At 58.5% G+C, this 27,404-nt stretch overlaps 2 protein-coding genes across 4 annotated transcripts; both read right to left on the reverse strand.

Moving 5' to 3' along the window:
* Positions 1 to 1,190: 1,190 nt before the first annotated feature.
* NUMA1 (nuclear mitotic apparatus protein 1) lies at positions 1,191 to 20,949 on the reverse strand. 3 transcript variants are annotated; one of them, XM_036379864.1, is made up of 26 exons: positions 20,890 to 20,949; positions 18,077 to 18,149; positions 17,077 to 17,165; positions 15,330 to 15,409; positions 14,486 to 14,568; positions 14,316 to 14,396; positions 13,956 to 14,040; positions 13,433 to 13,559; positions 12,736 to 12,890; positions 12,281 to 12,398; positions 10,742 to 10,859; positions 10,260 to 10,400; positions 9,857 to 9,979; positions 6,986 to 8,854; positions 6,275 to 6,316; positions 5,211 to 5,279; positions 4,998 to 5,108; positions 4,699 to 4,917; positions 4,474 to 4,598; positions 4,137 to 4,380; positions 3,185 to 3,452; positions 2,938 to 3,074; positions 2,624 to 2,824; positions 2,171 to 2,281; positions 1,922 to 2,083; positions 1,191 to 1,721 (listed from the first exon to the last, which is right to left on the reverse strand). In XM_036379864.1, exons 2-26 carry the CDS (start codon positions 18,116 to 18,118, stop codon positions 1,686 to 1,688), a joined length of 4,836 nt encoding a protein of 1,611 aa, XP_036235757.1. In that variant the 5' UTR covers positions 18,119 to 18,149; positions 20,890 to 20,949; the 3' UTR covers positions 1,191 to 1,685. The 3 variants fall into 3 exon arrangements, with proteins under 3 accessions (XP_036235757.1, XP_036235740.1, XP_036235748.1); XM_036379847.2 differs by lacking the exon at positions 20,890 to 20,949 and adding an exon at positions 20,436 to 20,553; XM_036379855.2 differs by lacking the exon at positions 20,890 to 20,949 and adding an exon at positions 19,887 to 20,025.
* Positions 20,950 to 21,734: 785 nt separating this feature from the next.
* LAMTOR1 (late endosomal/lysosomal adaptor, MAPK and MTOR activator 1) lies at positions 21,735 to 27,217 on the reverse strand. Its single transcript, XM_036392420.2, has 5 exons — positions 27,035 to 27,217; positions 25,210 to 25,355; positions 24,147 to 24,224; positions 23,579 to 23,705; positions 21,735 to 23,291 (listed from the first exon to the last, which is right to left on the reverse strand). The coding sequence occupies exons 1-5, from the start codon at positions 27,074 to 27,076 to the stop codon at positions 22,785 to 22,787; spliced, it is 900 nt and encodes a 299-aa protein (XP_036248313.1). The 5' UTR covers positions 27,077 to 27,217; the 3' UTR covers positions 21,735 to 22,784.
* Positions 27,218 to 27,404: the final 187 nt, after the last annotated feature.

The raw sequence follows: 27,404 nt of genomic DNA on the forward strand, positions 1-27,404 counted from the left end.
CAAAGAAATTCTTCCCTGTGAGGCTGGTAAGACACCAGCACAGGTTGTCCAGAGCAGCTGTGGCTGTCCCATCCCTGGCAGGTAATCCCAGGGTCACTGTCTTCGGCTGCCCTGACCCTGGCTGTTTACTGCTCTCAGCCTTTCCCAGACAGTTCTGGGCCCAGCCCTTCACTCTTTTGGGCTGGCAGGATGTGGCATAGGGTACCTCCAGCATGTTACCCCTCTGCAGGGCCCCAGCTGCCACCTCAAGGACGCCCAGGGTGAAAGGAACAGCCCAAGCCTGTGGCCCCCAAGAGAGACAAGGCAGGAGAAATGACAGAGGACAGGCCAGCAGTGAGGAGGACACAGCTGTCTGCCCCAGCTGCTTGGCAGGGCTGTCCTCTGGTGGCCAGTAAATGGGCATAGGGGTGGCAGTTCTGTAGCTGGGACACATCACTCCTGCTGGTGCCCTGGCACTGGAGGGGCATCACAGTCTATTCCTAGGCTGCCATAAGAATCATCAGCAAGGGTGTCAGTCCAACCCATCATCCCAACACTAGTGAGCTTGTGACAACCATATCACCTTCCCTTTCCACAGGCCACTTCCTGCTGAATCTGCTCCCCGCACACACGCCTCCCACTGTGGAGAAGAACCTACTGTAGCCTGGCCTTCCTTGTCCCCTGATGCCTGGCTGCCCTGCCCCATTTGCCAGCTGCCCTTTGGCATGGCAGAGATGGAGCAGCATGCCAGCAACTGCAGGGAGACACCAGGGGCCCTGTCCTCACCCCAGCACCTGCAGTAGGACAGCAGAGCTGGGGACAAACCCTGTGTCACCACCCCTGAGGGCTGAACCTGCAGTACTCCAAGGGGCAGAGACACTGCAGCCCCCGGACATCTGTGGCAAGGCTGGTGTGAGGATGGAGAAGGTGCTTCCAGCCCCGTGGCCAGGTTTGCTGGGCTTTGAAGCACTGTAATGGCAGGGGTTGCTACTGGAGAAGAGGAAGTTAAAGGAGAAAAGTAAGAAGGACAGAAATCTGCACTATGACTGCTTGGGGGACACTGCAGGGTCCCTGGGTGAGCATCCTGCCTTGGGACACCCTGTGTAGTTCAGTGATAGGACAGGGAGGAGGTCATGCTTTTCCTCCCCTCAAGCCCTGATTAAGGTTCCAGTGCATGTGGACTGTAGGAGCAGGAAGCCAGGAGCCCCAGAGCAGGTGAAAAATACACTTTATTTACAAGTAGAAACATTTAAAAATGCTGCCTCAACTTCCCTGGGAGGAACAGGAGGACCGGGCAGGTTGGGGGGTCCCACACACAGGGAGCAAAGGTGGTGACCCGAGGGATGCTAAGTTTCACCTCTGTCCCTGTACCCGAGGCTGCAGAATATCCCTGGGGAGAGCTCAGCCCCTCCAGCTGCAGCCTGGTGCCAGCCCCCGCACCCCTGTGTGTTTCCAGCCCTCACCCTCTGTGCATCCCCTTGCCTTGGGTCCCGGAAGGGTTTAGGATGACAATGGGTACAGGAAGGGCAAGGGGCCCTTGCCGCGCCCAGGGCACCCCACAGTTGTCAGTGGGATACGCAAGGCAGTCGTGTGGGTGGCCCCACCCGTTCACCCTCAGTGCTCCTGGGCCCTGGGGGGGCAGGAAGAGGTGAGGGGGTGCAGGTGGGAGGCCAGGGCAGAGCCAGCACGCAGGGACTGGGGAAACCTCAGGATCGCTTGTCCTTGCGCGACTGGCGACTGGCCTGGAAAGGACAGAGCGAAGACGGGAGGTTAGGGACCAAGAACGTGACCGAGCCCCATGCTGGGACCTGCTGCTGCCATAGCAGCCCAGGGACAGCAGGACTGTGCCCCTTGTCCCCATGGCCTGTATGAACCCAAGGCAGGAGCTGGGGGCGCTGAGCATGAGCGCAGCAGCGTGCCCAGGGGGTCAGGCAGTACCTACCTTGCCCTTTGGGGTCGTGGCAGTGGCGATGCGGGACGAGCGGCGGGTGCCGCTGGAGGCTGTGGGAGTGCTCCTCTGGGCCATTGCCCGGCGCAGCAGGCGCCTCCCCAGCTCCCTGGGGGTGTTGAGGATGCTGAACGCCATCGACTGGCGCCTCTGAGCCTGCAAAAGAGGAGCAGGACCATTAGCTCAGCGTGGGGCAGGACAGAGGGCTCCCTCCTGATCACTCTTTTTCCCTCTGAAACTTACTGGTGTGGCTGGGGCTTGCTGCTCGCTGTCTTGACTGACCTGGGAGCCACTCTGCGCACTGCGGTCCTGGGAGCTCTGGGGCCGTGGGAAGCAGCTGGTTGGCTTCTTGGACTGGAAAACAGGGGACCAGCTAGTACTGCCATCTGGGGGTCAGCCTGCTGTGGGGCTGGCAGCAACGAGGGAACTGAGGGGCTGCAGGGAGGGGATGTGATTGAGGGTAGCAGTGCCCAGGGAGGGCAGAAGGCTCAGCCTTTCGCCTCTGGAATGGCCTCCTTGCCAGCACTGGGACCATCACGAGTACTAGAGACACCACTGGATGCTGGGAATACGGGACACGGCAATCCAGGATCAGTGGGAACATGTGGCGAATGGTGGCCACAGCAGCTCCCTCAAAACCTGGAACACCTCTTGTTCCCAGTAGGGTGCTGTGCTGGGGGACTGAGCTGAGCTCACCGGGGGAGTGTCAGGGCCCTGGTGGGTCTCCTCCGAGAGGCGCTTCCTCCGCTGCCGGGTGGTGATGCTGCTGGCCTGGCTGCTGCGCTGGCTGCCGGCAGCCATGGGCTGGGAGGAGTGCCTGCTGCCACGCTGCAGCGTCTCTTCTGGGTCCCCCATCTTCACATCCTCATCCGTGATGGTTCCCAAGGAGGTGGAGGGCTGGGGAGGAGATGTGGGGATGTTGCTGAGGGGGCATGTCCATTCCCAGACCTCCTTCCCAAACCCCCGTTCTGGGACAAAGGGCTACCTGACCTCCCCCTCCCAGCCCTTACCATGCTCTCTAGGGGGTAGCTGGTTTTCAGGTGGGGAGGGCGGGCCTGGTTCCGCCGCTGCAGCTCCGCAATGCGGTTCCAGTCATCCATCTGCTCTGGCTCATCCTGGCACATGCCCAGCTTCATGGTGCTCTGGCCTAAATCCAAAGCAAGGAAAGATGAGGGGGCTTCCAGGTAAGACCTGACTCCCCCAAGGCAGGGCAGAACCCCACAGCCAGCAGTCCAAGTGCTCCCCGCCCATACACACCGAGGCTGGAGCTGCTGGTCCGCTGCAAGCGCAGGGAGCTACGGGTGACTGGTCGGTACCCAGGGAGGCCCAGCAGTACTGAATGGCCAGGGGTCTTCTCTGGGGAGGAGGCTTCCAGCTTTGCAAGGGTTTCCTGGGAGGAGAAGCTGGTGAGGGAGCGGGTGGAGGCACCTGAGCGCAGACGGCCCTTAGCAGGGGAAGATGTTTTTGTGGAATGAGCCAATGGGATGTTCTTGATGCAGACCAGTTCCTCGGGCTCTGCCTGTTTCTGGGAGAGAAAAATCCACAGATGGGTTTAGGTTGAACGAACCTTAAAGCTCATCTCCTTCCACCTCTTCCTTCCCTTGGCTGGACACCTTCCACTAGACCAGATTGCTCTAAGCTGGCCTTGAACACTTCCAGGTATGGGGCAGTCACAGCTTCTCTAGGCAACCTCACAGGGAAGAATTTCTTCCCAATATCCCATTAATCCTGCCCTCTGTCAATGGGAAGCCACTCCCCCTTGTCCTGTCACTCCAAGCCTATGTCCAGAGTCCCTCTCCAGGTCTCTTGGAGCCTCTTTAGACACTGGCAGGGGCTCTAAGGTCTCCCTGGAGCCTTCTTCTCCCCACTTTCTCAACCTATCTCCAGAGCAGAGGGACTTCAGCCCTTGGAGAGCTTCTGTGACCTCCTCTGTCCTTGCTCCAGCAACTCCATGTCATTCTGACATTGGGGCCCCAGAGCTGGAAGCAGCTCTGCAGGTGGGGTCTCAGCAGAGTAGAGCAGAGGGGCAAAATGCCCACATTGCACCGCTTCCCACTGGGCTGGGGGGATCAGCTGAGGACATGGCTGGACTTTAGGCTGCCAGTGCGCATTGACAGGTCATGTTCAGCTTTTCAGTTCCCAGCATGCTGGGTCCCTCTGCAGTGCTGCTCCTGATCCCTGCATTCCCCAGCAGGGGCCCCCTGCTCACATCTGTCATGGTGATGTTGATGGTGGTGCGGCGCCGGGCAGAGCGGGTCTTGCAGCCGGAGTCGAGCGAGAAGTCTCCCGGGAAGTTGGCGCTGCTCTGGAGCTGTGACCGCCTCTCAGAGAGGATGGGAGTAAAGTAGAGGCTCTCCAGGGATGACTTCGTCTGGGGCAGCCGCTGAGACAGCAGTGACTCTTCACTGTCTGACGGCACCACTGAGACTTCCAGCTGAGAGCTGGCAGCCTTCCTGCAGAGACAGGGGGTGAGGGTAGCACCAGCAGGCTGACCAGGCCTGGGAACGGTGGAGTTTTGGGGTGCTGGAAGCAGATGGATCTGGTACCTGGGGGAGCTGAGCTGCTGTGCCTCATTGAGGCTATCAGTGCTCTGGTCAGCCACACTCTCAAAGGAAGCCTCATGTCCCTTTACTGTGGCAGTCTTCTCCTGGAACTTGCTGAGTTCCTGCACCTGAATGGGAAACAGGGAGGAATGGATGGATCTATCCTCCAAGTGAGGTGGTGATGGAAGCGAGGACAAGGAGGGTGAAGCTCAACTATGCCACACCCACCTGAGCTTCCAGGCTGCGAATCTGGCTGGTAAGAGTCTTGCAGCTCATCTCAGACTCCTTGGCCTGCAGGATGCTCTCCTGTAGCTCCTTGGCTAGCCTCTCTGATTTGCTCTGAAGCTCTGTGTTCTCTTCCTGCAAGTGCTCCATGGCCTTCAGCTTCTCTGATAGCTCCTGGTTCTGCTGCTTCTTGGCATCATAATGACTTTTTGCCTTCTCCATCTAGGATATAAAGCAGAGGAATCCTGTCAAGCGTCCCAGCAGTGTCAGGAACAGCAAGGCCATACCAGCCCCCAGCATACCTGCCCTTTGTAGTGCTCAGCTGCCTGCTCCTTCTGGGTGAGCTGCACCTGCAGCTCTGCTACCTTCTCCTGATGGCTTGTGACTGCTGCCTGCAGCTCCCCTTCCAGTGCCTGTGGGCAGGGAAGAGACGGGCTTAGAGGCATCCCAGGTGAGCCCCCTGGCAGCACCAACAGCTCCAGGGCTCAGCCCCCAGGGTTTTGGTCCCTCTTTACTTTAACTCTCTGCTGCTGGGTCCAGGTGGCCTTCTCATGCTGAGTCAGCTTTTTATTCAGCTCATCCACCTGGAAGAAAGAACATGGCTTGGTGAGACCAGCTCCAGCCACAAAACTACAATCTTCCTGTGGGGCAGCACAGCCCCTGCTCTCTAGCCAGCTCTAGGGCACAATGAAGAAATTTCCTGCCACAGGGCGACTGTTCAGCACCACCCACTGCCAAGGAAGATCCCAGGACATGCCAAGGTGACAGTCACCCACCCCATGTTAATCCTTACAGCCAGGCTGGCTGGAGCTACCCAAGCAGAAGGAGCAGTCACGGGCTGGAAGCAAAGCCTCTGTTAAGTCCCCAGTGCCCAAGCACTTGCAACCTGGAGTCCCACAGGTCATCCAGCACTCTTGACACAGGGAGCTGGCTGCTGCAAGTTCTGGCCTGGCCATGCTCTCCCAGCTCCAGGGGATGCTTGAGGAGCCCTCAGCCCCCTGCTCATAGCCACAAGGTCTCTGCAGAGTCCTGGGCAGCTCTGGCTGGGACTGGACAGGGAAACGTGGCTTTTCCAGCATTGTTTCCCAAGTGCTAACTCCTACCACATCGGAGATCAGATGTGGCTAGAGCAGCCACATCTGGCCCATGCTGTCTGAGCACAGCTGTTCCTATCGGTTGTGCCAAGAGCTGGGCCTTGGTTAAAGGTGGGGGAGAAGCCATCCCAGCACTGAGATAGTCCTATGATAGACAGTCCTATGCTGAGGAGCCTGCATGCTCCTGGCAGCCACTTGCTGCATGTGCTGCCATGGGCCATGTCAGAAGCCTTGCCAAGTTGCAGGCACTAATGTGAGGGAGCAGGTGGCAGGATGGGAGCCCAGTTGCTACCCCCTGGAGCTGAAGGTGCCCAGAGACTTGGAGCCAAGGGCCCCATGGCTGGGTCCATGCTGTGAACAGTTCACAGTGCTGTACAGTACACAGTTCACAGTACAGTACAGCGGAGAGGGTGGCTCCAGCAGGAAGTGACAAACAAGGAGGGCTGTGCACTGTCACTGAGCAGCCAGCTCGTGGTCTGTGTTACCTGCTTAGTTTGGTCCTTCTGGATTATCTCCAACTGCTCCACCTGCAAGCACAAAAAGTAGAGGTGAGTACACAGCTGAGACGTAGGCTGGTTTTCATACAATCATGGAGTCATTTAGGTTGGGAAAGCCCTCTGAGACTGAGTGCACTGCCAAGACCACCACTAATCCATGTCCACATGTCTGTTAAATCCCTCCAGGGACAGGGACTCTACCACTGCCGTGGGCAGACTGTGCCAGGGCTGGACAACCCTTTCAGGGAAGGAATTTTTTCCTAATAGCCAACCTTAGCCTCCCCAGGCACAACTTGAAACTATTTCCTATTGTCATGCCACTTGTTAACTGGCAGAACAAGTTACCTGGGAGACCCCCATCTGGCTGCATCCTCTTTTCAGGGAGCTGTTTCACCCTTTCAGGGGAGAGACAGTCCCCCCCCAGCCTCCTTTTCTCCAGGCTTAGCCCCCCTCCCAACTCCCTTAGCTGCTGCTCATCAGACTGCTGCTCCACATCATTCCCCTGCATTGCTGCCCTTCTCTGGAAACACTCCAGCACCTGCATGTGACAGTCCCTTTCACACCTAGAAATGCGTCCCAGGCCCCTAGTCCCTGTGCTGAGCAGGACATGGATTCAGGGCTGTGCAGAAGGCTGAACACATCCCTTTGCCAGGAGGGTTTCCCCATCCACATCCCTCCTGCTGGGAGTAGAACACCTACCCGACTTGTCAGTCTCTGCTTCTCTTCCAGGAGTTTCTTCCTCTCTTCCAAGGCTGCCCCCTTGCTGTTCCAAGACTCCTGCAGGGCCCGCTCCTTCTCTGCCAGCTGCTCCCGCAGCGACCGCACCTCGGCCGCCTCCAGCTTGGCCTGCGCTAGCTCGGCTTGCAGCGTGGACACAGCTTTTGCTCTCTGCTCCAGGTCCTGGCGCTGCTGGCTCTCTAGGGAGGCGTGCCTGGCCCGAGCGCTGTCGAGCTCCTGCTGCAGAGCAGCCAGGAGCTGCTCCTTCTGTAGGCACTTGTCCTGGCAGACCTTTGCCTCCTGCCGCAGCTCATCCTCCCGCTCGCTCTGGCTATGCCGGTCCCTCTTCAGGGCCTCAATGGTCATCCGCTGCTTCTCCAGCTCGTCCTGGCACCGCTGCACCTCCACCTTCATCAACGAGCACCTCTCGGCTGCACGGGAGGCTGCGGTGGCCATCTCAGTCTGCAGCACCCGCAGCCTCTCCTCCAGCTTCTTGCTCTTCTCCGACTCAGCCAGGATCAGGCGTTTCAGCTCCTTGCTCTCCCCTTCCTTCTCTTTCACCTGGTGATGGAGGATGGAGACCTCCTGCTCCAGGCTGCTGATCAAGCTGTTCTTCCTCTCAATCTCCTGGACACACTGGGACACTTGTTCCTTCCAGCTCTCCTTCTCTTGGACGGCAGAGCGGAGGGACACCAGCTCCTTCTCTGCAATCCGCAGCTGATCCATGGTGCCTTCCAACTCCTTGGACTTGAGCTTCTCCTGGGACAGCTGCTGGGAGACTCCCTCCAGTGCCTCAGCAGCTCTCTGGGCATCCGCCTCCAGCTTGGCCACACGCTGGGCTGCTGCTTGCTGTGCCACAGCCATCTTCTCCTGAAGGGATGACATCTCGGCCCTTAGCTTCTGCTCCTCGCTCTCCTTCTCCTTTGCCCATGACTGAGCGCTGGACAAGTCAGCCTGGAGGCCAGCCAGCTGCTCTGCCTGGGCCTCCAGCACAGCCACCTTCTCCTGCTCAGCCTGCAGCTGCTGACAGGTCCGGCTGTGCTCCCGGCTCAGCGCCTGCATTTCCTCCTTCAGCCGCCTGCACTCTTCATCTTCCCCTCGGGCGGCAGGAGGGGCTCCCACGGGCTGCTCCTGGCTCTCCTGTGACACCTGGCGTGTGGCCAGCTCCTCACCCTGCTCCGGCAGGGCTGGCTCCCGGCCCTGAACCAGCTGCTGTTTCTCTGCCTCCAGCTCAGCGATCCTGGCCAGGTTGCCTTCCAGGCACTCAGCTGCCCGTCTCTTCTCGTCCTCCAATATTCCCTCAGTGTTCCGCAAGGATTCCTCCAGGAAGAGCAGCTGCTCCTGCAGGCGGCTGTTCTCCCGGGCCAGCTTCTCCCTCTCAGCCAGCCTCTGCTGGCTCTCCTTCAGCCTGCCCTCCAGCTCCTGCAGCTGGGCTTTCAGTGCCTCTGCTGCCACTCCCTGCTGCCGTTGGGCACCCAGCTCCAGGATGTGGGCTTCCAGTTCGCCCACCTTGTGGCTCAGCACAGCCTTCTCCTCATCCCTGGCCTGCAGCTGGCTGCTGAGGGATGTGTTGGCCTGCTGGAGCTGCTGCAGGGCAGAGTCCCTTTCCCGCAGGGCCTGCTCATGCTGGGCGCTCAGGGCAGCCAGCCGCTCAGCCTGCTCCTCGGCAGCCTGTGCCTGCAGGTCTCGCTTCAGTCTCTCCTGGGCCCGCTGGCTCTCAGAGAGGGAGCTCTGGAGGCTGGTGACAAGGCTGTCCAGCTGCTTCTTCTCCACTTCCAGCTGCTGCTTCTCCTCCTCCAGCTGCAGTCCTTTGGCCGTGAGGCTGGACACTTCCTGCTTCAGCTCCTCCAGCTGGCAAACAGAAGAGCAGGGAGACTGTATTGGGTCTGACTGAGACAGAGAGATAGTGCTGCTCAGCAAAAACACTGGTGTGTTATCAACACCTTTCCAACTACCCATGCAAAGCACAGCACTGTGAAAGCTTCCAAGGGAAAATGAACTCTTAACCCACCCCAGCCAGGGTCTGGGAGTGGGCACAATGAGGCCAAGCAACACAAATCAACCAAAGGGATATTCCACACCATATGATGTCAGCTCAGATATAAAAGCTAAGGGACATGGGAGGAATGGAGGGCATTGTTTTAGTGTTTGCCTTCTGGAGCAGACACTACACGTGCTGAAGCCCTGCTTCCCAGGAAGTGTCTTAACAACACTCACTGATGGGAAGTAGAGATTAGCTTTTCTCTTTGCTTATACACACAAACTTTCACTCTTTTTGCTTTAAGTAAATTGCCCTATCTCAGCCTACTAGTTATTCTCCATCTTATTGTTCTCTCCCCTGTCCTGCTGGGAAGGGGAGTGATAGCAGCGCTTGGTGGGTGCCTGGTGCCCAGCCAAGGTCAGACTACTACAGGGACAAAACATGCACCTCCTAGGTGTTACTCAAGCTGTAGCCAACAGGCTCACCAGAGCCCCATGTGCTGCATCCCACTGGGAGCTGCCCAGTGCTTGCCTTCCCTCTCACCACACCCCAAGGGCACCTTGCTTTTCCCTCAGCCTTGTGCCACTCTGCTCCCTTGGACCAAACACCTTCTTTACACCGTGCAGGAGATGCTCTCTTCACAACCAGTTAATATTGCGGCAGGCTGGGGAAGCTCCCTGGCAGCAGTATTTGCAAATTCAGCCCAAATGGAGCTCTCCCAGAGTGCTCAGCCCCACATCCCCTATCCAGCAGCAGAGAGCAGCAGGCTCTGCCCCACATGCCTTTGCCATGCATCTCCTGGCACCTGCTGCTCTCTCCAACTGGAGTCGTTTACCATTCAAGCCCTTGAAGCTGCAGGAGCCCCAGTGTACCTTCAAAATGTCCCCCATGACTTCCCCCTTCTCCTGGGTACTGCATTCCTCCAGCTTGGCCAACTGGTCCTCCAGCATCGAAATCTTTCCCTGTAGAATCTCAATTTTCTCTTCTGAGCATTTCTGGAGACAGAGATGGGACTGAGCATGGTGCAAGACAGTAGAGCCAACCAATCAAGGAGAGCAGCCCGTCCCACCCTGGGGAGCCCTTCCTTAGTTTCAGGGAGAGGCTTCCCACAGGAGCTGACAGTTACACCGCTTCTCCCTGTGTGCTGGCAAAAATGGGCAGGAGGGCTCCTGGCTGCTGCACCCTGCTTGCACTTGCCGTGTCCCCCAGCTGGGGGGGGGACCCTGGGGAAGCTACGGGGGGCACCCACCCCCACCACCCCCCAAGCCCCCTGACCTTATCCTGCATTGCTGCATGCAGCTCCTTCTCCAGCTGCCGCTGCTTTTCCTGCGACTGTGCCATGGCACTGTTGTGCTCCTCTGAGAGCTCATTCAGGGCTCGCTGCAGCTGGACCATATTGCTGGCGATCTCCCGCAGCTGCCAATGAAAACCCACCCAGTCCACAAGAGAGGCAGAGTGTGCCTTTGCTGCTCAGGGCTCTGCCCACTCCCCATTCCCAAGAGCTGCAGCACACATGGGCATCCTGGGCTCTGGGTGTTCACCACATGCAGGCAGCTCCACCCAGCCGCCATTCCCCCACCAGAGTTCCTATTTGGATCAGGATCCCGAGCTCAAGGCAAGCTTGGTCACTGGGTCAAAGACTGCATTAGCAGAACCATAAACATCCCAGCATCCAGCACTGCCATCAAATCCTCCCCCTGGGCTCCATCACAACCAGCTGGGATGTGGGGACATGGAGAGGACACTGCACCCCGTACCTTGAAGGAAAGATCCCCATTCTCCTCGGAGAGCTGGTTGATTTTTCGGTCCATCTGGGCTTTTTCGGTCTTCAGGTCCTGGCACTGCCTGAAGGCCTCGTGCAGGCGCCCCACCAGGCTGTGGGAAAGGAGGTGCTTAAGGAAGGGCTTAAGGAGCTGGTGCATGCTGGCAGCAGGCAAGGATATCACCAGGGATCGCTGCTGCTGGATATTGCCACGGAAACTAAAGGTTCCCAGGGATCTCCATGCCTTGCTGTGACTCTGCCATCAACCCAGCTCTAAACCTGGCTCCCAACAGGTGGCAAAGCAGAGTAGAGATAAGCAATGTTTGTGCTTTGCAGAAGCCCAACTGCTCCAAACTGAGAGCAGAGGCAGCTGTGGGACTCCAGCCACCCCCTCTGCAAAGGGAAATAAGTAAGGAAAGGACAAAAAAAGACATGGCACTTCCAGTGGAGTTTGGACAGCCTTCTGAGTAAACAATGGCACAGGGACAGAGCAAAGACCAGGATGCAGTGTGACAGGTGATTTCAAGTGTGTGACAAAGCCCAGTACATGGGATCAAAGTAAAGGCCTGGGAAATGGGCTGGAGTCAGGAGTTCCAGGATCACTCTGAAAGCTTCCCCTTTTCCAGGACAGGTGAGACCCACAAGGGCAGCACACCCTTTTCACATAACAGGAATAGCTGCTCCCATGCAGGGTTTGGATTAAGAGTGGGCTCTTAGAACAGGCTGCATGGTTTGGGACTGGATCCATGCCCACTGCAGTAAAAATGGGCTGCAGGCCATAACTTCCCTGAGGGCACGGTCAGCATGATGGTGGCACAGCTGTGTCATGGGCTGATCCCATAGCGTGGGCAACAACGGAGGAGGGGATTCTGCTCCCCTCTGGTGGGACCCCATCTGCAGAGCTGCCTCTGGCTCTGGGGTCCTCAGTATCACAAGGATGTGGAGCTGCTGGGGCAAGTCCAGAGGAGATGCTCCAAGGGCTACTGGAGCCCCTCTGCTCTGGAGACAGACTTGGAGAGAGACCTGGGGGTGTTCAGCCTAGAGTTGACAAGGCTCTGGGGACACCACAGAGCACCTTCCAGCACCTAACGGGGCTCCAAGACAGCCAGAGAGGGACTTTGGACAAGAGTCAGGAGTGACAGGACAAGAGGGAATGGTCTCCCACTGACAGAGGGCAGGGTTAAATCGGATATTGGGCAGAAATTCTTCCTTGAGAGGGTGATGAAGCCCTGGCACAGGTTGTCTAGAGAAGCTGTGGCTGCCCCATCCCTGGAAGGATGCAACCTGGTCTAGTGGAAGGTGGCTCTGCCCATGGCAGAGTATTTCAGCTAAATGAGCTTTCAGTTCCCTTCCAACCCAGCCCCTTTTTTGATTCTGTGCCTGCTGTCTTCTTCTCAGCACAGAGAACAAGAAGGTTTGCTTTCTCCCCTGTTTCATGCACTGCTAGGGAAGAGACAGACAACATAGAGTCTGGGGATGTGGGAGTGACAAGATCCCACCTAGGAGGAAGGAGTCGATGTTCCTGGAGGATTACCTCTCATTCTTCTCCCTCAGCTCCTCCATTTCTTTGGGCTCCAGCAGGTCTTCAGCTTGCTTCTCATTGAGCTTTACCAAACGATCAATCTGCTGCTGCATCCTGGTGATCTGAGCATCTGGGGAAGGGGGCAAGAAAGGGCCCATTACCAACTTTTCATGTCACCTGAAGCCCCCACAACAGTATTTCTGCACAGAAACCCTCTGCAGCAGGAGATCAAAGAGCCCGGCCACCACCAGTGCTACTGCTCAGCATAGATGTTGCTTCAGTCATGGCTTTTGTTGCCCAGGATATATAAGGGAATACAAGATGGAAGAAGGAACCTGGAGTCTCACTTGTGGCATGGCAGGATGGACCATGCATGAGCAGAGTTGTGGTGGGGTCACAAAAGAAAAGTCAGAGAAACATGGGGAGATCTCTGCCCCAGAGCCCTACCAGGATGTACTGGTACTGACCCTTCTCCATAACGAGCTTGTGAGTCTCTACCACCTCCACCTCCAGCTCTTCCTGTTTCTTTCTCTCAAAAGCCAGCTGCACCTTCAGCCTCCGCAGCTGAAACTGGGGGGTCTGCATGATGTCCCCCATGGGCGAAGACTGAGTGCTGGGCAAGCTGCAGAGAGACACACACAAGCTGGATTATCCTGAGCCAGCCCAGGCCCCATGCAGCCAGACCCACTCTGCTACACCCATCTCTGGGGCAGGTTCTCCTGCCTGGATCCCCAAGGAACTGCTGCCTTAAAAATCTAGGAACAAAACAACACGCATACAAAACAATTTCCATCAAAGAGGTAATATAAAAGCTGGTCTTTAATTGGAGGCCTCCGGGGGCAAATATGGAAAAATGCCTCCACTGGAGACAGGGTTTAGTGGTGGCCTTGGCACTGCCAAGGGCACAGTTGGACTCGATGGTCTCAGAGGGCTTTTCCAACCTGAACAATTCCATGATTCTAAAAGGAGCTGGAGCCCAAGCTCACCTCCATCATCCATCCCCACATCATGCCGGAGCAACATGCAGCAGGAGAGCACCAAGGCAGAACAGAGCATTCCGGGGAGTCAGCGTGCAGCCTGGCTACACCTGCGGGTCCCAAAAGCCGCCCCACCCACCCCTCCCTTCCTCCATTTCCCCTGGCAGCCAGGAGGCAGGGCACGTACTTGGCACTGGGGAAGGAGGCGATCCTCTGCAGCTCCAGGAAACGCACCTCTCTCTTGCAAGGGAGAGAGAACAGTGGGGAATGCTCCTCAGAGCTGCTGCTGGACACACTGGACAAGGGCAGCTCCACTGGAAATAAAAAGGGAGAACACGGCTGCCATCTTTAATATCTAAGAGGCTGAGCAGCTAAAATCTCAGGGGCACAGGAACCACAAATTCCAGTAGGGATGGAATAGCCAACTGAGGAAGCCAAATACCTGCCCTACATCCTCATCCCTCCTGCTCCACAGGCCTTCCCCAGCAACTCTGCTCCCACAAGACTCTCAGCATCCCACCTGCTCCTCTCCTCCAGGGAAAGGCTGAGGTACTGCTGAGTAGGAAGAGCCAGCAGGTCTGAGGTAGCCCTACTCTTAGGAGTTTACGGGGGACTGTTTTGTAGCTGAGCACATCTGGGTTGTGCAGCTGCCTTTACAGCTGGGCAGCTACAGCAGCACAAACAGGAGGAAAAGCCAGGGCAGCACTTACCTTTCCTCTGCAGAAATGGCTCCAGATTCTCATTCAGGCACTCCTCATTATCCAGCACAAATTTGACGATTGATGCCAGTTCAACCTGTGTTGGAGGAGCTGCAGAGTTAGTGGCTCTGCTGCAGGTCACAGGCAGCACCACAGCAGGCATGGGGCAGCTCCCTGCCTGCCTGTGCTGCTGCCCACACTTGCCTGCCACAAGCTCTTGATAGCCCAAAATCACCAGTGAGCACCACAGTGCCCACTCCACACCGTCTTTCAGTGAGACCCAGGAGTGCAAGTCCCAGAGCACCTTCCCCCAAAGGAACCGCTGCTTCCCCCTGCACCCCAGACCCAGAGGAGGAACCCCAAAGGGATTACCTGGGTCTTGTAGTCAAATTCATTCCAGTCCCCAGAGTCCTTGGAACTCATGGAGGTGTGATACAGGAGCAGCACGGCCACCTGAGCAAGGCAGGAAAAGTATTGAGTAACCCCAGGCCAGCCACAAGCACATTGGTGCCATCTGGGACTAAAACATGCCACACAGTTACCTTGGCCAGGGCCAGCTCCTCTCCATCCAGGAGTTTCTGTGCAGAGACAAGGTTTTCTGCAGCCACTTTGTGCCGGCAGTGCTCTGCAACAGAAGCAGAGTTCCCAGTCACACAGGAGCCACTGGGCACACTGCCTCCCCTGAGGTGGCACTCATGGCCAGGAGGGCACTGTAATGCATCCCCAGGGAGAAGGGACATGGGGCAGGAGGGGCTCCAGAGCTGAGATCCCCGTGGTCAGCCTTGGCAATTAACTCTGACCGACTTTCATTCCCCTCCCTGGAATTCCAACCTAAATCCCAGCCTCCCCACCTTGGCATCTCCCCTCCAACATCAGCACAAACAGAGAGCTCCATCTCTGGGTGGGATATGAGGTGGGATATGGAGTCTTCCCTCGAGGAAAGACTGAACAAGAGTGAACTAGGAGTGAACCCAGATGTTAAGTGCCAGACGTGATAACACACTGAACAAGAGTATGAGATATTGCCCATTTCCCCTCCCGGGATTTCTACTTGGGTAAAGGTTTTCAACTGGGATTTGAAGAGCAGGTACCTAACTAGGAAAACTGCTCCAGGCAGCATCACCAGAGCAGCCACTGGCACCCTGCCCTTCACACCCAGACCCTCCTTTGCTCTGAACCCAGACTCTGATAAGGATTTCCATCTGGAAGTTTCCTCTTCCACAGGCTGCTGCAGGAAAGCTGCTGGCACCTCACAAAGATGCTGATGTGGGGTGAGGGGGTCACTTTGTGGAGAGGGAAGCTGCAGACAGCAGACCACCCTCTCTCAGAGGTCAGGGGCACCGAGCAGGGGCAGTCGCTTTCCCCAGCACCAGCGGAGGGTCTTACTCTGCAGGAAGCCATGGATGAAGGAGATCCTCTCTGGCAGTGGCTGCTCCAGCACAGACTCCCCCTCCTTGCTCCCGTGGCTGGAAGAGTGCAAGGTGTACATTAACTCCTTCTGGAGGATTAGACCAACGCTGAGGTTTGTGCAGCAGGGTTTGCTGAGCCAGGGCTGCCTCTGGGGCGCTGCTCTGCCTTCTGCCCTCACACCAGGGCCAGCAGAGCCAGGACCAACCACACGGAGCGGATCCCTCGGAATCCCCCTGCTGGAGCCAGGCAGCAAACACCCCCCTGGCACTGCTTCCTATTCTGCCTGCCAGCCCCAGCATCCAGCACAGCACAGGGAGCTCGTGGTGGCCCCACTGACTGGAAGCCACAGGGGCCAGTCCGTGCATGCAGCCTCGGGCTTTTCCTGCTGGATTTTGGGGAGGCTAAGGCTTCCTCTTGCACTTATTTGCAACTACACTCTTCCTGAGCAGCCACTAGTTCATGGAATATCCTGAGTTGGAGGAGACCCACAAAGGTTATTAAACCCAAGTGCTGCTCAGAAATGGCACACCCAAAACCCACACCAATCATGCTTGACCAGCACTGCTTCAGTACTGTCTCTTACTCCCAAGGTGCCAAAAACAAGAACCTGGCCTGGGACAGGGGCTGCCACGAGGATTTGCTCCTCCTCACGGACTTTCTCTTGTGTCACCAGGAGCTCTCAGATCAGCCAGCTGCTGTGGCAGCTGCCCTGGTGCCACCCCACTTTATCAAGCAATGGCCAGGCCTCTTTAGAGAGCACACGCCACCAGGATCCCTACTAATCCCAGCTGGAGCACAGACCCAGGAGATTAACCAGGTCTGACTAAATATATCTGTGGTGCAGGCAGCTCCTTCCTCCCCACCCACTGCAGGCAGATCCCTGCTCCAGGCAGGCTCTCCTTACCCTGTGCAGGAGGTAATTACAGCAGACAGGCTCCCAGTGAGCCTCCCACCGCAAGGGTTTGAAAGCAATGCATGGCAGCCTCACACCCTCTCAATTTGTTTTTGTCAGCTCCTTAGCCACCTGGCTTTGTCCCACCTCTGATGTCCATTATGGCCTGTAGATTTTAGTTGCCCCTTGCTCCCAGGGAACAAACACAATTTCTAAAGGAGGCATTCCTCCCACCTCAGGTCTCAGGGCAGAGCACACAGGCTCCATCCTGACCACACTACACTCAGCAGCAGCCTGACATCCCCAGGCTGCAGCACCTCATGAGGCAGAAACTGCCATTCTTTACACTGCTTTCCAGATACAAGGCTTCTTCCTCAGGATCCCAAGGCAGCCACTCAGGAAAACTTGCTGGGTGTTCCCTCACCAGAGCAGCATCAAGAGAAATGGATAATCACCTATGCAGCTGCAGGAACCCTTGTGCCACTGGCAGCAGCACTCAGGTCTTTTCTACAATGCCAGGAGTGAACCCAGATGTTAAGTGCCAGATGTGAAAACAAGTCTCAAACGACAGGAACTCTGACCAAAACATTCCCTGGGCAGCTCTGTGGGACCCAACAGCTCTGCAGGCAGACCCCAGCTGTGCAGTGCCATAGAGGAGATGGAGATCTCAGTATCTCATAGGCCAGAGGAGGAATAAACACCCCAAGACCCCCACTCCCACCCTGCCCAAGACAGGAGCCTCTTAGCTCCTGGGGGCTGGGGCCACGGCTCCAGGGACAGCACAGACCCAGCTGTGTGGTCTGAAATGTGCACACAGCTCCCCATACTCACATTTTGTGGATAATTCTGATGAAGACACTACAGTCCTGGAGCTGGGACAGATCATTGAGGGGATCAGGACAAACCTTTGTGCTGTTCACCTAGAAATGGGGTGGGACAGTCAGAAGGCAGAAACCAAGACAACACTGTGCTGTGCCACCTCCAGTCCTGGCAGGGGACAGCAAGACTGGTCTGGGGGTGAAAGTAAATCCACCCCTTTAAACCACCCCTTCCCAGGGAACAGATGAACATGATCCCCACAGCTCCACATCTGGGAGTCTGGCACGGGTCCCATTTATCACACTGCTGGAGCCCCTCTTCTCTGGAGAGGCTGAGACACCTGGGGGTGTTCAGCCTGGAGAAAAGAAGGCTCCAGGGAGACCTTAGAGCCCCTGCCAGTGCCTAAAGGGGGTTCAAAAGAGCAGGAAAGGGACTTTGGACAAAGGCCTGGAGTGACAGGACAAGAGGAAATGGCTTCCCACTAGCAGAGAGTAGAGTTAGATGGGATATTGGGAAGAAATTCTTCCCTGTGAGGGTTGTCCAGAGAAGCCATGGCTGCCCTATCCCTGGAAGTGTTCAAGGCTAGGCTGGATGTGGTTTGGAGCAACCTAGTCCAGTGGGAGGTCTCCCTGCCCATGGCAGGGCATTCAGCTGAATGAGCTTAAAAGCCCCTTCTAACCCAAACCATTCTAGGAGTTTTCACTTGGACACACAAGTGCTTTGTGAGACAGATCCAGCAACACCTTTACAGTACAGCTGCTGCCTGCTTCAGGCTCAGCTCCATCTCCCAGGCAGTCTCCATGACCAGACCAAGCCATTCCAGCATTTCTGGTTGCTCAACAGGAAGGGTGAGCAAGGCTTCTCCTGCAAACACCCACCTGCCCAGGAACAGTAGGAACTTGGCTACCCTAGGACCTGCCCCAGCCACAATCCCTCCTGTGACAAGCCCCAGCAGCGAGCCTCGAAGCAGCCAGAGCTGGCAGTGAGCTCCAGCACAGGAGGGGGAACTTACCCAAGCCAGGAGAGCAGCAACTCTTTCGCCATGAAGTGCCATTGTGGCCAGCCTATCAGGTTCCTGCACAGACCTAAAAACATCAACAAAGGGGGAGGGGAGATAAAAAAGGTAAACTACAGTAATTATGTTACTAAATTACTTGCGCCCAGCACCAGGCATTTGTGCCCGCCAAGGAAGGACGTGTCCCTGCATCTGGCCAGCTGTGCAGGAGCAGCCAGCATCCTCCTGCTTCCCCACAGGCTCAGAGTGGGGAGCAATGATGAGCAGCAGTCTGGTCCGCTCCCACAGATTAGGATCCTGACAAGGGGTCAATGGAAAACTGCTGCTCAGGCTCCTCATTCTCCTGCTGTGCCTTCCTCCCTCCCTCACCTCCAAATGTCACTAATATTTCTTGCCCAGCAAGGCAGTGGCCAAGCCGTTGAAGCTCTGCCAGCTCCCCTTCCACTGCTGTTAGTGAAAGAACCACCTGCTGGGGGCACAGGGAGCCCACAGCTGCACTGGGTGGGAGCAGGGATGAGCTGCCCTGACGGGATCTGGGATCACTGCCAGGTCCCCTTCACAGCGACCTTTGCCTCCACGCTGGCTGCCCCCGGCGCCACCCTGGCAGTCTTCCAGGGGAGGGGACCGCTGGGAGCCAAAAAGTCACCCAGATACGGAGGGGGCTCCTCAGCCGGTATTGCACTTGGACACCCGCACTATGACGGGCCAGGAGCCTGGCTGGGATCTGCAGCTGCTCGGCACAGCACAGCCAACCAGTCACGGTGGCTCTGGGGACTACAGAGCTCCCGCTGCCGTCAGTCCAGCTGGGACACATGGGATCCTCAGCAGGACAGGTCCTCCCTCCAATTTGGCTAAAACCCAGCTCCCTGTCCCACGGCTGGGTCACTCAGCAACTACTGTCCCTCCCCCCGGTGGCACAGCCAAGACCTCTCTTTAAAAATCCACCCAAAGGCACCGGGCAAAGCACTCGTGCAGCGCCGGATGCAGACAGATCCTGGGTGAAAACCGTGTCCCACCAGCGTCGAGCTGGGTTTTACCAGAACCAGTCTGCGAACACACTGGCGCCTGGTGTGAGATCTGGACGGGCAGGCAGGGCTACCCGCTGCTGCCGCGGTCCCAGCCTGGCCTGTCACTGGTGACACGGGCCACCCTGAGCGCCTGAGACAACTCCATGACCCTCCGTGAGGACGTGCCATTCGTGATGGCAGGCGGGAAGCGGTCGGGAGCCCGCCAGCGGCCGTGAGCGCCTTCCAGCCGCATCCCCGCCGAGAGCAGCTGCAGGGGGGCGGCGGGGACCGGGGAACGAGCTCCGGAGGTGGCGGCGGCCGCGGCGGCGGCATTGTCCTTCCCCTCCTTCCCTGCGCCGCTCCGGTCACAACACGGCGTTACGCAAGCCCGCGCTCCGGAGCTCCCGACGGGCCAACGCGCCGGGGGACGCAAAGCCCGCGGGCCCCGGGCTGTTCTGGGCCAGGGTCCGGCTGCGGGAAGCACCCGGGCGGGGTGAGCGAGCCACGGCAGCCCCCGGCACGGACGGGCCCGCAGCAGGCGCGGGGCAGAGGCGGAGAGCAGCCGCCGACCCGAGCGCCCGGATGTTGGCGAGCCCGGCGCGGCCACCCGCGGCCCCGGGGACCCGCGGCCCTGGGGACCCGCACCCCTCGGGGGCTGGCGAGGGGCCGGGCCGGGAGCCGTACGCTGCGGCGAGGCGGCGGAGCTAGGCGAGCTGAGCTTCGCCGCCCCCGCCTCGCTCCCGCCAGCCCCGTGGAAAACAAAACAAGGAAGAGGCAGAAAGTCTTTGTTGGGGCCTTACCGGGGCCGCGCGGCCGTCGTCGGCGCGCGGGGGTTAATCCGCCATGAGCGCTGGCAAGCCGGGAAGGGCCGGGGAGCCAGCGGCCACGCACAAAAGAAAAGTTGTTGAGCTTCTCTTCGGCGGGGCTGGCAGGCGGCGGTTCCCCTTCCTGGCCCTGCGCCACCCCACGTCACCGCGGCGGGGCCGCGCTCGTTAAAGGCGCACGGCACAGAAACCTCCGGCGCCTCGCCACGGGGGGGGGGGGGAATAGTCCGAGCCTGGACGCGCGCACTGCCGTCACCCTGCCCAGGCCGAGTGACGGAGAGCTGAGCCGGTGGGGCCGGCACAGACCCGTTCCCAACCCCAGCGCAGCTCTGGGAAGCCGGGGCTCGGCAGAGAATGGCCCCCGATGCTACGTCTCCCTCTAACCTGACTGGGGTCACATCCAGCTGACCCCTGAAAATCTACCCCCGATACGCACACACCCCGCGGCCACAGATTGAACGGGAACCGGACCCTTCGGGTCACCAGCTAGATCAGGGAGGAGTCGGGCGGGGAAGGGACGCTCACCCCTCGCTGCTGTTCCGGAGACTCTCGGAAGTCATCTCCGCAGCGCCCGGGCTGCCTGAGGAGGCTCAGGGCCGCAGGATGGGGCTGTCCCGAGCACGGCACAGGAAGGGCACAAGGAGAAGGTTCTTTCAAACCGGCGCTGGGGGCAGCAGAGGAACTCGCAAGGAACGCGGCCGCCGAGTGCCGCTGGCGAAGGTTCCGACTTTGCCAAGCCCCGAGAAACGAAGAACCACACGCCCGAGCCACAGCGCTCCGGCCGCGACCGCCCCGTCCTCAGGGACGGGGACGCCGCTGAGCTTGGCCCGAGACGGAGGCTGTGCCACATGCGTGGCCCGCCCGCCCGAGGGTTCCGCGCCTTGCCCACCTCGGCACAGCCTCGCTCTGCGGCCCTGAGCGCCCGCCGAAGGAACCACCGGCCCCCCGCCCCCGCGGGTAACCTCAGCTTTCCCCGTACCGTGACCGTGGCTGGGGATCGTCTCCGGCTTCGGCGTCGCCGGGGCTCCAGCAGTATTGACGATCCCCTCCCAAGACGGAGCCGCCAGGGTCCGGGCCGAGGCCGCTCTTATTCGAACGGCAGCGCCCGCCCCCGCTGCTGCCCATTGGGCACCGCCGGGCCGGGGGCGTCACGCGGGCGGGCCGGCCGCGAATCGCGGCGTTGGGCTCCCGCCTTGGAGCGGAGGGGACAGCGCTCCGCGGGTCACCGGGACGCACATGGGGCCATGGGCTACCTGGGGCACACGTGCAGCAGTCCAAGCGAGGGAAGCCCTAGTGTCGGGGGGGTTATAGGGGGGCCTGGGGCCAAGGGGAACACAGGCAGGGGCCACCCGTGAAGGTAGAGTGACACAGATGGGACCACGGGGGTGTGTGGGAGTGTGGGTCTCAAGCCCCCAGTCAGAGGTGAGGACACACATGAGAGGGGGTTGTGTGGGGCCACACGGAGTTCTGGAAGCCCACAGTGAGTCAAGGGGGCACGTGGGGGACTCTGGTAGGGTGTCACATGCAGACACCCCACTCTGCCCTGCAGTGCCAGCTAGGCAGGGGTCCTCACCAGCCCCCAAACCTGTCCTGACCTACTAGTGGGGCCTCCTCTCACCTGGGGGGGTCCTGCGCTTGTCCCTGAAGCCACAGCCCTGTTTCATCCTGTAGAGGCCCAGGTAAGTTTAGTCATGGACTGGACTGTGGTGGCACATGTCCCCACCACTGCCCAGGCCCCACCAAGACCTGAGAAATGCTTGTTAGGCATTGGCCTTCACAAAGACCACCCAGACTAAGCCCCTCTTGAACTTATAGGATATAATCTGTACCAAGGAACTAACAGATGTTTATTGAGCATCTGTTTTTTAATGAACAGACTTGGAAACTTATTATTCTTGCCTGAGTAACAACCCAAGTGGAACAGTATTTTTGCTGTTGAACCTTCAACCAACTCAAATTACTATGACTGAAGCCCACTATCTTGCGACCTAGACAGCAATCCAAAGTGAAACTCTTTGAGCTCTCAGTTATAAAGGGCTAATGCATACTGAAGCCCACTCTCTGATGACCCTATAAACCACAGTCCAAAGTAAGTCTCACTGAGCATTCTCTTCCCAGAACATAGGAGAGCTAATGCATATGTCTCAAACATAGATAATTGGATGGCTGTGGAATCAACCAAGGACTGCTGGTAATAAACAAAGACTATTGATATTAACACACCATGAGAAAGAAAAAGATGTGTCTGAAGAAAGGAGGCAAGGTGAGAAAGGACAGCCCTGGAAAAATATCCTTGTTGTAGCTCCTGCTGATAAGCACAAGACAATACAGCACAAGCACAGGAATGAGTGGCAGGAAGTGGCTTAAGGATTAAGACGACCAAGGACCCCCAAACCTGTCGGATCTATTTCCAGGAAGACCTGAAAGAACTGACTGTGCATGATAACTAATTTGCATAGAAAATGAGAAATCCATCTTCAGGCTGCGGAAACCTATCCATAAAAAGGTACCCTGCAATTTCCATGCCACGTGTGTAATTTACTAATGAAACTTTCTGATTATTTGCAAACCCTGACTTTTGACATTCCTTTCGATCTTGAGCATTTAGTAATCTCAGGTGCCTCCTTCCCCTTAAAGATGGGTCATCATACATTCCCTGTCCCCTTGTCCCTGTGGGACATGATCAAAGAGGAGACAGGGGTCAGATAGATGTGTGTACCCCCCACCAAAGCATGGCTCCTCCATCATGTCCATGCTGTGTCCGATAGAGAACAGTGGAGACAGGCACTGGATGAACGTGGCTTTATCTACTGTGGCAAAAATTATAATTAAAAAAAAAAAAGAACAAAACCAAAAAACAACCAAAATAAAGGTCTAAACATGTAAAAAGGAGAAGGGATGGTGTTGGAGCCACCAGGCCCCATGCAGAGCATCACATCTACCTGGCTCCAGCCCACCCATCCTGGTGACCTGGCTTATGACCCACACTGGGGCCTCCTTGCACCAGCTGTTCCCTTTGTGCTTGTCCCTGTGCCAGGCAGCATCCAGCTGACACAGCCTCTTCCCCACGCACACCCACCCACCCACCCACGAGGAGGAGAAAGCCTCAAGCAATGCAGGTGGGCTCAATGTGCCAATGATGGGCGCCTTGGCATTTAGTAGGAAACAGGGTATCTGTCCAAGTTCTGTGGCAGCAGCATGGGGAGGGAAGGGATATAAAGAGAAAAAAAAAATCAGGAAAAAACCGAAAACAACCCAAAGCGCTGAAGCAGCAGTGGTGGGGGCAGGTTCAGGGATGCCAAACTGTACAACCAGTTCTTCTTTGGCGTCGACACGGATCTGTGAGAGCGCACTGAAGGCATAGGCAGCTATCCGGGACACCTGCAGGCACGAAGACATGGCTGTGTCACTGGTGGCTACTGAAACCCCCAGTTATCCCAAAGAAACTGCTGTGGGTTAGCCTCCATCCCTAACAAGTCCCTAAGCCTGTCTTGGGCTTTGCCCCCACCTCTAGCAAGGCCTTAAACCTGACCTAGGCTTTGCCCTCAGCTCTAACAAGTTGTGTTAGGGCTCTGGGCAAGCCAGGAGGGCATTACTGCTCCTCCAGGACGAGGATGTGTCTCTGGGGAGCATGGCAAGGGCTCAGGGCTCAGCCCAGCCCCGCTCACCTGCTGCAGGTCTGCAAAGGGGACAGGGTCGCTGGCGAGCACTTGGTGCGGCTGGTTAGTCAGGGATGGCAGCAGTGGGAGCTTCTTCCAGTGCGTCAGGTTGTTGCTGAGCATGGCCAGGCGTGTGCTGTGAGGAGAGAGCAACCAACATCAGTGCCATGCCAAGACATGGGGACATCCAGAAGATGGGTGCTGCACCCCCAGGGGGAGAAAGGGAGAGCAGTGGTGCTGCACTCCCAGCATCCAGCCCTCTTCACTCCCTGAAGCAGGAGGATGAGGGAGCTTCCAGCTCTCCCACACAGGCACCTGTCAAGCAGAAGCAGTCACATCCAGCCCCCCACCATCTGTCCCAAGGGCTAGGTGAACACAGGAGCCCTTTGTCCTGGGCTCTGCTGCCTGCACTGCCATCAGCCTTCCCTGAGCAGGCTGCACCCTGCTCTCTGAGATGAGGCAGCCCTTCTCTATGCCAAGTTCAGTCCCCCAGGCCAAAACCCCTGGGACCTGCCCAGGGACACACACACAGCTGCGAAGGACTGCGGGCACCCCAAGGGAGAAGTGCAACTCCCACCTGTACTGCCTGGCTCTGTCCATGTACTCATGCTGCTCCATGCCCTGGGAATCTGCTGCCGACACGTCGATGATGTTGCTGCAGAGACACAAGACAGTGGCTCCCACTGGAGCTCATTGCTCCCCCGAGTTCCCTCCCCGTCTCAGAGCATCCTCTGACCAGGGCAGACAAAGTCCAGCACCTGCCAGCACCCCAAAACAAACATCTCAAGGCCGAACTCGCCCGGCCACAAGTGTGCCAGGCTGGACTGGCTGCTTGCCAGGAAGGAAATGCCAGGGACTGTTTGCCCACAGCTGCCCTGGGGCAGAGGGAGGCAGGCAGAGGCTGCAGGAAGCTGGGAGCTGGTCTGCGCTCTAGGGAGCTTGGCATGCAGTTACCTGGAGAAAAAAGGAACCACTGGGAGGACAATGTCCTTGGCAGATATCCTGAGAGCCCCTGAACCAGGCCCTGGGCTCACAGAGGACTTGGGACCTGCCCAGGGCCCTGCTGAGCCCCAATGTGTACACCCCACAGCAAAGCAGTGCTCAGAGCTGCTGTGGCCCTGCATGCTGGACACAAACCAGTGGTCACTAGCTCTGCAATGTCAGGCAGGGGAGCAGAGGGGCCTACGAGTATCCCAAAGCCCTCCCAGCCAGGCTGGACACAGCCCTGTCCCCACATTGCCCCTGTGCATTTGAGGAAAAGCCTCCTCAGAAGGGGATGCAGTGCTGCTGCCCCTCCAGCCACCCTCTCCACATCCCCACGGATTCACTTTCTTACCCAACCCTGCCCCTACTTCCAGCCCAGCACCCAAGGGGTTACCTCACACCTCGGGTCTTCTCTCTGTGTCCCCATGGGGCTCAAAGCTGAGGGATGGGGCTGTCTGAGGGCAGAGGGACATGGGGGGCTCTGCCACAGCTCCTCGCTTCCCCTCAGCACATATGGCTGACCACTGGGGCCCACAGCCAGGCAGCCCCAGCTGTGTGCCACAGCCAGGGTCACCACTGTCCCCGAGGTGTGCTGCCTGCCCCAGGCACATGGCCTGAGGGTGCTGCCTGCCCCAGAGACACGGCCTGAGGCTTACATGGCTGTTTTGGCGAGGATGGAGGACAGCATGGCCTGCTCATCGGTGCGTGCTGACGGCAGGTTGTGGTAGCTCTGCTCTGCTCCGTTCAGCACCTTGTTGGGCGGGCTGGCTGCCGGCTCCAGCAGCCGCTTTGTCTCTTCCTCCTGAAGGGAAAGGCAAGAGGAAAATCAGCCCTGGCTTCCCCACACCAGCAGCATTAACTCCACGGGATGAGGCAAGTCTCACCTTTCCTTCACCAGCCAGGAGGGCTCCCTGTGCATCCCAGTGTAACCCAGAACAGCCTCAGCTCTGCCAGGCACCTCTTTACCCAATTATTTTGCTTTTTCCCAGATGAAGCCCCTCCAGCCACAAAGGCAGCAAGTGTTGCTGAAATCAGGCAGCACATTTGGAGTGGCCAATCCTGCAGGCAGGAGTCTGCAGCCAGCATCAACCTGCATTAAACCCCCCAGCTAACGTGGACCTACTGTGCCCCACCCCTGACTGGGCACCACGGAGAGCCCACCCTGGCATAGCAGGGGGCTCACCTGAGCCAGGTGAACCCCACCTACCAAAGCCCAGGCACTGGGGTGGGGGCTTCCCAGAGTCACAGGGCATGTTCCTCCACTTACTCCAGGAGGTGCAGAGCTGTGCCCCAGCCCTCAGTCCTCTGGCTTGGCTGAATGGTGCTGCAGGGCTTGTGAGAAGAGCCCAGTAGGGAGATCATGGGCACAAACACCCATGAGAACAAGATCACAGAATCAGCAAAATTGAAAAAGCCCTCTGAGCCCAACTGTTCTCCCAGCACTGCTGAGCCTACCACCAAACCAAGTGCCAAGTGCCAAGTCTACATTGCTTTTAAATCTCACCAGGGTTGGGGACTCCAACACTGTTCTGGGCAGCCTGTGTCACAGCTGTACAACACCTTTAGGGAAATTTTCCCGAATATCTAACCTAAACCTCCTATAGCACAACCACAGGCCCTTTCCTCCTGTCCTGTTGCTTGTTCCCGGGGAGCAGAGACCGACTTCCACCTGGCTCCACCCTCCTGTCAGGGAGTTGTGGAGAGTGAGAAGGTAATCCCTGAGCCTCGGAGCAGCCTGAGCCCCCTCGGCTCCCTCAGCCACTGCTTGTGCTCCAGCCCCTTCTCCAGCTCTGTTCCCTTCTCTGGACGTGCTCAAGCCTTTCCATGTCTGTCTTGCCCTGAAAGGATGCTCAGCCTGTGACCCATGGTGAGCTGGGAGTGCAACCACTTCTCCACACACGCCGTCAGTGGCATCTCCAGCTCTTCCCCGGCCAGAAGCTTGCTCTCCCCTTCCTCCTGCTGGGAAACGCTGCTGCGATACTCTAGCCCAGGCCCTTCTCCTTCCTTTCTCGCCACACAAGTGGAAGCCGGCTGGGCTCCCCCTGGTACGGGCTGTCACAGCCCAGCTCCCGCCGCACCCGGATTAAGTTTCGCGGGACAGGTGACAGCCCCAGTTCTGTCCCGGCCCCTGAGTTGCGTGGCAGTCACGCTGTCCCAAGAAGGAAAAACTGGCGCTGCTCCCGCCGGTGCCGTGTGAGGCCTTGGGCTTACACCTGCAGCGGGACGGCGAGAGGGTCCGGCACGACCCCCGAGCCCCCGCCTCCAGCCCCCACACGGCACCGGGGGGACACGCACGGAACGAGTGACACGAAGGCGGCGACAGGCGCTCAGAGACTGCCCGGGAGCGGGGAAGGGCCGGGCCCCGCCGAGGACGCGCGCCGCCTGCCCCCCCGCCACCGGGAAGCCCCGGGAGTGGGGCCGAGCGTCCCTCCCGGCGCCACCCCCGCCGCGGGCCTCGTGTTCCCCCGGCGCCAGGCCCACCTGGTCGGAGGCCTCGGCCTCGCTGCTGTAGCAGCAGCCCATGGCGAGCGCGGCCCCGGCTCCGGCACGGCCCCGCCGCCGCGCGGTCACGTGAGCGCCGAGTCACGCCGGTCACGTGAGCGGCGGGGAACACACGGGACACACGGACACACACACAGACAGACACACGGCCGCGCCCGCCGCCGGGGGCGCGCGCGGGGCCGTCACGTGGGCCGGAACGCTGCGCGCACGTGGGCTACGTCACGCGGCCCTGCGGGCGGGGTCACGTGTCTGCTGCCAGGGCACCGGCCCCCCCCCGGGCGCGCTCCCGGTGCGTCCCGAGCGCGCTCCCGCGCTCAGGCGGCCTGCCCGCAGGGATCCTGGCATTCCC

Source organism: Molothrus ater, chromosome 2, assembly GCF_012460135.2.
Source record: "Molothrus ater isolate BHLD 08-10-18 breed brown headed cowbird chromosome 2, BPBGC_Mater_1.1, whole genome shotgun sequence".
Taxonomy (NCBI): domain Eukaryota; kingdom Metazoa; phylum Chordata; class Aves; order Passeriformes; family Icteridae; genus Molothrus; species Molothrus ater.

Coding starts and splice junctions, on each gene's coding strand:
- NUMA1 (XM_036379847.2), bottom strand. CDS start 20,470: ATGACTTCCGAGAGTCTCCGGAACAGCAGCGAGGG. Junction 15,410..17,076: donor ATCAGAATTATCCACAAAAT/GTGAGTATGGGG, acceptor GCACTCTTCCAG/CCACGGGAGCAAGGAGGGGG. Junction 10,401..10,741: donor ATGGGGATCTTTCCTTCAAG/GTACGGGGTGCA, acceptor TTTCATTGGCAG/CTGCGGGAGATCGCCAGCAA.
- LAMTOR1 (XM_036392420.2), bottom strand. CDS start 27,076: ATGGGCTGCTGCTACAGCAGCGAGGCCGAGGCCTCCGACCAG. Junction 25,356..27,034: donor AGGCCGAGGCCTCCGACCAG/GTGGGCCTGGCG, acceptor CTTTCCCTTCAG/GAGGAAGAGACAAAGCGGCT. Junction 23,706..24,146: donor GACAGAGCCAGGCAGTACAG/GTGGGAGTTGCA, acceptor CTCTCCTCACAG/CACACGCCTGGCCATGCTCA.